Source organism: Cyprinodon variegatus, unplaced genomic scaffold (genome assembly GCF_000732505.1).
Source record: "Cyprinodon variegatus isolate N-32 unplaced genomic scaffold, C_variegatus-1.0 Scaffold721, whole genome shotgun sequence".
Taxonomy (NCBI): domain Eukaryota; kingdom Metazoa; phylum Chordata; class Actinopteri; order Cyprinodontiformes; family Cyprinodontidae; genus Cyprinodon; species Cyprinodon variegatus.
The window spans coordinates 143,655-151,732 of record NW_015151174.1 but is presented as its reverse complement, the minus strand read 5'-3'; the positions used below and the strand labels follow the sequence as shown (position 1 = coordinate 151,732).

Here is an 8,078-nt window from a genome sequence, read left to right as displayed (position 1 = left end):
TTTTTGCTTTATTGATTATGAAAATGAACAGGCACCTTTTACATGGAGCTTGCACATCCCAGAACAAAAGTTTTAAATATAAATAACACACCCTTATTAGTGTTTATCACTCACAACCTGCAAACTAAAAGTTCAAAACACATTGAGGGAAAAAAAAGACAACCAAAATAACCATAAAGAAAAAAAAAAAAAAAAAATGATGTAACATACCAGTACTCACTCAAGTTCTTAAAACTCCCGATCTACTGCCTGCTGGATAAAGGACTTATTTTAAATCGGCAACTTGTTCTTTATCTTTTGTCCTCTTAAGAAAATTACAGCCCTCAAGACCCATTAGGATAATGACAAAAAAAAGCAAATAATTGTCTTTAAGTCGTTTTTGAGACAGCAGTGGCATCATCGCATTCACTCAAGAGACTCTGCTAGATCAACCCGTCCCCAAACCCCAAAAAAAGTCAATATGAACAACCCAAGCTGGAAAATTCAAGTATCTTACCAGATAAAAGTTTAATTAGGAATGGAGTGATCACAGGCTCTAAAGGTGAGCTTTGTCATAATTATCTGAAAGCAACTTTCTAAAGGCTGGAAAGACTAAAAGTTCTCGCTATGTTTGATATTGGTATGACAGGGTAGGGTTTGAAATCACATGCATCCCCGCTGTAAAACTTTATACTTTTCTGTACCAATTTATGTCTGCAACTGACTGTACATACCAGAATTTGCAAAAGATGCTAACTTCCATTGAAATAAAGCACTGCTTTCATTATTAAGCCAGACACTAAATGCATCTTACGCACTTTAAAGACCTATATACAATATTTTCAATGTATTAACTTTACAACATAACAGTCTCTTTTGCTGAAAATATAGTTAAATTCAAAATATTTAATAGGTATCTTTTTGAGGTGATTTATTGAAAAAAGTACCTGAGCCAAAACTCTGACAGGGGGAACGTCACGAAAGCTTTCTAAACGACTCTGCTTTTAATCATTCATTGCTGCTCTGGAGATCAAACAAGGATTTAAATTAAATTACAAAATACCAAAGAAAAACAAGAAAAACATACTGACCCTTCAAAACAAACCCCTTTCCAAAGTATCAGCTAGTCAGAAAAAAAGTACAAAAGCAGATTTAAAATCAAATGTTTCAAAGACAGAAAATTAAAGCATGTTAATTTAAAAAATACATAAATATATATTTATATATATAATCATACATATAAAAATGAATCAATGTTCTCTTACAGACATTCTTTGAGTGGAAGAGAGGCTGCAGCACACCTTGAAGGCTGGACTAGTCACAACTACCCCAACCTTACGAGGAGATGTGCACAGAGGTCCTCGGATGACTACAGATGCATCGGCTTATCCGTTTTATCCCCGTTTGTTCCACAGAAGGAAGAACCAACCAGATCTCCAGATGGAAGATGAAGAAAAATAATGTAATCTCTCTACAGTGGTTTCCAAACAATGAAAGCTTACAATATCTCTGCAAGTCATGGATTACATACAAGTAGTTCCTTTTCAAACCAGATACTTTCACAGTGCATAAAAACAAAAGAAAAACAGATGAAGCATTTTCTTGGGGCTTGATGGGTCAGATCCATTCTAGAAAGAATTATTACTAAATGATTTCTCTTTGCAGGCCCAAGCATGCATCCATCAGTAGGTATTGCACACCACAAGTACCTTTAAATTCACACACACACTTACAAAAAAAAAAGAAAACAAACAAAACTGCAATTTTTAAGTCTCCCTATTAATCTTCCTCCCTTTTCTTGCTGCATTTATATCCCGTTTGCCAAAAACTATACATCTTGGGTTCTTCTAAATTTCCGTTTATTTTCATTTTCTATGTTACAACCAACTAAAACATGCAGCCAACTGCCCGCTTGGAAAATGCAGTCAAGCCTCCACCGTATGGTGTCCATTATTCCAGTCAAAGGTCAGAGTTCAAAGACTGAATGATTAAAAAGTGCTTTATGTAGGTCAGAAGGACTTCTTTCTTCTACAGTTATAACAAAGTTTGTACATTAGCATGTATCATCTGTGAAAGGACAAAAAAAAATGAGTTGGACCATCCGTATCCAAACTTTAACAGGACAAAATGTGTTACAAATTACTCACCATGATACCACCATTTTGTTTTCTTTGGATTTTTGTTACATGTTCTTACATAAAACGAGTTATCAGGTGGTCGTCTCTGCGGAAAAAGAAAAAAACGGATTTAAAGGTTACAGAATTCAGAACACAAGTAAAGTGTTATGTTTCTCTATCCAGAGGTACCTTTTCTTTGCAGCTGGACAACATGCTGATAATACTAAGACAAACTGATTGCACAGAGAGGGCTGGTGACCAGTCTTCCGTCAGAATAGATAAACAGATGTGACCGTTGCTATACACATGAGGGTGGACAGGTATATTCTCTCCTGTGAACATTACCTGCATAATTCAAAGAAACAAACATCTGGGGTTATTCAGACAATTAACAGAAAAAAAAACACAAGCAGAATATGAAAGTTAAACTTATCAAGTATCCCTCTTATCACTTTTTCAAAATTTGTTTTGATCCAACCACAATCTTCATTATATTTGATGTAGTCTACATGTAAAACAATACATAGGATTTCAAAACATGTTACAAATATAAATCTGTAAAAGCATTTAACAACTATTAGACTCTCCCTCTGTAAAAAAAAAAAAGTTCCTCAGAGCAGAATCTTTCCAACAGTTCAAGTCCCGAAAAGCTGGACCTCTTAAATTTCTCTTAACAGCTTTCACATTGCGACTGTTTCATAAAGGTCAGACATGGAGGTGGATGACACATAACTGGCCTCTCGGACAGATTCATAACCTGAATACAGGACCTCTGCTGCTCCTCCAGAGATACCACAGGCAATTGGATTGCTTCTCTGATAAACAACCTCCAAGCCTGGCCTAGGAGACAGCTGGGTTTTAGATAATCTCCTGCTGAATCCTACCCATACAGACGATGGATTAAATAGTACTTTCTTTGATGTTGTTTGAAAGTTATTCTCAAACCTATGCTTTATCCGTCTACAGTGTTTATTGATCTTTGCTATTTGTTTCCTCACAAAAACATCAGGTTTATCACAATCTGTTTCTACAAAGATTAAATTACTTTGTGGGAACTCAGTTTACTAATGTACCGACTTCTGAATACAGCATAGAAAAAAAAGGTGACCGTTGATATATGATTGGCCGATTTAGGTGTACAAGCTGACGTATAACTTACTGGCATAAGATAGCGAAGAAAAAAAAAACAGATTTTAAGATAGGATTATTTTTCAAAACAGAAATTTTCTAAATTTTGGGACAATATCGTCTGATAAAGAGTAAATGTATATACATGCTTAAGCCAGAATGATTTGACATTTAAATATGACTTCCCTACGACTTTAAAAAGGCACCACCATTTCATTAAACTCGAAGAACACAGCGACTCACTGTTTATATGGACATAGGTCGAGGTTTATCTGCTCCTTCACATGACCTTGACATATAAAACCACCACTGTGGCTTTTTAAGTGCTCCATAACAGTTATGCTGTATAAGTGTACAATACCCACTAAACTTGCATTCAACTGCTCCAGGGCTTCGTTATAACTAATGGTTTTTCATGCACACCAGGGACCGGGAAGTTTTTGAACTCTCCCATTCTGGAACACGTTTTCAAAACTCTAGCACCAACAGAGAAACGTGCCTTGAATTGGTGTATATAACCAAATGTATTGTTGTATGCATAGAGTTATAGATAATAATATAGCAGTAAGGACTTCAGATGGGTGAACTATTAAAGATGATCAGTAGAGGGCTCCACTGACTAATTTCCTGTGTTACAGTTTTTAAGGAAAAGAGGAATATGAACCTACTAAAAAGCTGTAGCAAATAAATTTAGTCTAGATGTGTAAAACGTCACATTTTTTTTATTGTTCTTTATGTCAATTTTGACATATATGCAGAGGGACACAGCTTCATTAATAAGCAACGGGGAACTGCTTGAAAATATTTAGCAAATGCAATGACATCTGTATGCAAATTAGTTTATACCATCAAGATTATTTTAAATGGAATTTTTTCAGGAAAAATAAAATGATATAAAGTGAGCTAGTTAATGTTTTAAGTGTATATTTTATTAAAAATATTTGTTAACAATGAACAGCAATTAGTTTCTTGCATCTCAGAGGTTAGATGAGAAGTTGTTCTTGTAAAGGGTTCATGAAACTAAGTGTTGCCATTACTTTCCCTGCTCTATCCTATTCAAGTGATTTTAAATTCAGGATTTTATTGCATTAGATCACTGTATGGGTTTAGGATTGGCGGATATGTGGAAATGTGTTGTTTTATTTTTATTTTTATGCATTATCTGGCATACATATATTTCCTAATTACCCAGGTAAAGGTTGAAACTCAGGGCTGCATTTGGGCTTTGCCTGCTTTAACATGTTTGTTTCACCTAAATCAAAATTATACAAATCACATCCAATGATAGGAAGCTAAAAAAGAAAAACCTCAAAATAAATCTAAAGTAAGACATTTAAAAAAGGTATTGTGAAGACATAACCTTCTATATTGTTCAATTATAAAAAAAAAAAAAAATGAATGCTCAACTTTTTGTAGGAAACAAAAACACAATGATTCATTAAAAGAAAAATACTTGCAAATTGACATTCTGTGACAGGAAACTGTAGCACAGCAGTGAAAAAAAGTCTATGACTCTATGTTTTAAGTCTATTTGGCCAGCAGGCTTTTTTTTGTTTTTTGTTTTTGTTTGTTCAAGGAATGGCCTTTAGTCTGGAAAAATCAATAATGAACAACATCTTGTTGTAGGACAGCTATGTTAACTAGTTCTTTAAATTTTACGGGTCATGAAAAAAAAAAAAGTCTCAGCAGAGTACTTCCCACTGTTAGGTCTTTCTAAATGTCGGTTTAAGTTTCTGCCTCTGAATGCATTGTCAATCGATTACCATCCTAATTTAAAGATCTGTGTACGTCAATCATATCTTGGAAAAAAACAGATGTGCACAAGAGTCTTAAAGAGGCAGTACAACAATAAAGGGTTCATAGAATGAGTATATAGGGTATGTGGTGCTGGTCCTTAAGGTCTCTGAATAGGGTGTGTAACATTGGTTGGGCTTAAAATGGCATATTTGCTGTTTGATGAGCTCTAATGCAAGCCTGGTTAAAAGCCTCAGAATGAAACGACAGTTTTTTTTTCATTTTATGGTATGCTCATGAATATTTAGATGAGCTGTGCGCTGATTGGTTGGTTTACAATGAGCGAAGCTGCTGAGCAAAGACGCATCATAGCAACAAGCACTCACTCACTGAAACATCAAAATTGTTGATATGGTAGAGTGACCAGACGTCCTCTTTTTCCCAGACATGTCCTACTTTTCATGCCTAAAAAAAGGCCGGGGGGGAATTTCAAAATCGTCCGGGATTTTGATAGGCTACAGTGCAGCACGTAGTCGAAACACCGGGCATTTGAACCGAGCCATCAGCTCCGGGGCTCGTCCAGGAACCCCGACGGATGGGGGCAGGGAGCCAGCGAGGGACGGAGCGACCGAACCGACCCCGTGACAGTAGCCTGGACACCGGCAGCCTAGTGCTTCCCCCCGCCTGCCTTACGGATCCCCAGCCCCCCCTCTTCTGGCTGAGGACGGGTGGCTCATGGCGGCTCTGCTGAGGTCCATTCCAGGCTGCAGCACAGCAATCGACACTTCATACCCGCCCCCCTTCCTTTTCAGAAACCCAAATCTGGTCACAACAGATATGCTAGCAATGCTACCAACAGCTTAGCGACAGAATCATACTTACAGCTTGCGGTTTTGATGGCCTTACGGTCTGAACAGCCCCTGGTTTCAGTAAAAGAAGTTTAGCAAATCCTGCTTTGAACTGTCCAAGATTTTGAAAGCTGTCTTTGGTAAAATGCTTTGAACAGCGAGCATCAAACTTTGCAGAGATCTTCTGATAGACAAAAATAATCCCTGCCTGTCGAGCCTTCGGATCCTTGGGAAGATTGTGAAAAATTTTCCCTTTCTCCCTGCAGCCTGGAACTCTGCATTTAAGCCAGTGGTTCTGGCTCATTTTTAATAGAGAAACTGCCTGCTTTGTAATTCTTGTAGAAGTAAACCCAACTGTAGGCTAAACAGCTAAACTGGAGGCTTACATCTACCTCTATTCATGTTCTTGGGCCACTGAAGCAGTGCGCTGGTCTGTATGTCAATTTCAGGGCATGACAAAAGTACAGGCCAGAACCAAATAAGGGACCATCCCAGAGTTTACGTCAATTCGGGAGTTTGTTTGCATTCCCCCGTTTTATGGTGAAAGTATAATATTTGGAGATTTGCAGAGAAAGGAGGTATTGATGGGGTTTGAAATTCTCTGTACGTCCATTTTACCCACTGAACTATTTTTATTCATCTATGACAATGTAAACTCAGTTTTGCATTCTATCACCCCTTTAGTCTATCACCTATAGGCAAGCAGAATTTATTTTCCATTCAGAATTTACCTCAATCTTTAATTCAAACTGGTTTTATAATGAAGACGGGTAATGAAATAACATGTTTAGACTGGTCACTGACTTACCTGAGGTGAATCAAAAGGATATCGACTACTAAATTTGAAAAGCAGCTGGAATTTCTCTCCTTCATACAATGTGCCAGGTGCGCCTTCCATATCTACAATCCATCTAGAAAAAGGGGGAAACAATGTTAGAATGTCTGGAATTTCACTCAAACAAAAATAATCATAACATTCCTTATGTCAACAAAGGATAAACAAGAAAGGTAAAAATAAGGGCAGTAGATGTGAAGTAAGATGTTTTTCTTTTTGCAAGAAGTTTGAGTTTCTTTCATTGCTTTATTTATATGTATGGATGATTTTAACATTAATCAGGGCCATGATTTTTGAAATAAACTAAGAAATCGTTACCAAATGATTCAAGATTATATCAAAACTAGAACAGAAAAACTACGGCTGCAAGTAACTGAAGAATTTTCTTAAGTTTAATGATCGATTATTAATAATTGATAAAGGGCCATCTTCTTAAAAACAACAACAACAACTGGGTTTTCTTTTGTATCAAGAGGGTCTTTTTTTTAACATGATGGGCTAAACATTTTTTTTTTTACAATATACTAAAATTAAAAAAGAAAGACATATTTTTACAAAGTATTCTACTGGCTGTAATTCCTGACTGTAAAAAAAAAAATCATTGTTAAATCTATACTTATTTAAAAAATGACAACACAGAACTGTTTCTGAATTAAAGAAAAAATGAAGATAATAAGATAAGAGAAGCACTTGTACTTTTCCAGAAGTGAAAAAAAAACACGATAATTTAAAGACAGGATATGCAACTCTGAAATGCTGTAAGGATTTACTTGCCACTTGTATTAATAAAGTGGATGTGATGCTGTTTTCTGTTTCCATGGCAACCCAGCAATCATCGGCAGAAGCAAAACAATACGCTATTATTCAGGCCATTATGTCATCTGAATAAAATGTTAAAACTTCACCAAATACATCCGTATAGTACTTAAACTAACCGAAACCGTAACAATCAATGTGCTTATTGGTATCATGTCTTATTCTATCATGTTCAAATGCTTTGCATAATGCCCGCCGTTTCTGCCTCATCACGTCTTCACTTTCCTATTACTGTAATTTTTGTTTAAGAAGTTGAGTCTGCACTGCCATGCAGCACAGCTGAATGAGTGGTATCTAGACGAAAACTTGAGGAGCTTGTTGAACATTTTAGTTTTATAAAGGTGCATTCTGCATCCTTGACGCTATTGAACAATGTAAAATAATCCCACCCAGGACTTTTAGGAAGGGTTGTGTCCTTGGATGTGTCTGGCGAGATTATTTTATTCTTACAACTGTTGGCTTGCTGACTTAAAATTTGGGAGACAGGGAGAGGGAAATTCCTGGAACATCCTGGTTCATCACGTGTGTTTTTATTCCTATAAGGCAGGGATGTCAAACTGGTTCCTGAAAGGGCCGTGTCGCTGCAGGTTTTCTTTCCATCCAAGCAATAGCACGCCAGAA

The 8,078-nt window shown here is 36.5% G+C and overlaps 1 protein-coding gene across 1 annotated transcript in view; it reads right to left on the bottom strand.

The window, feature by feature from the left end:
• The window catches only part of ube2w (ubiquitin conjugating enzyme E2W (putative)), a 19,284-nt gene continuing 11,206 nt past the window's right edge, over window positions 1–8,078 (bottom strand). The window contains exons 3-6 of the mRNA XM_015395041.1: window positions 6,615–6,717; window positions 2,286–2,441; window positions 2,127–2,202; window positions 1–2,046 (exon numbers count right to left, since the gene is read on the bottom strand). Of these exons, the coding sequence (XP_015250527.1) occupies window positions 2,033–2,046; window positions 2,127–2,202; window positions 2,286–2,441; window positions 6,615–6,717 (349 nt within the window). The 3' untranslated portion in view covers window positions 1–2,032. The remainder of the gene's footprint in view (window positions 2,047–2,126; window positions 2,203–2,285; window positions 2,442–6,614; window positions 6,718–8,078) is intronic.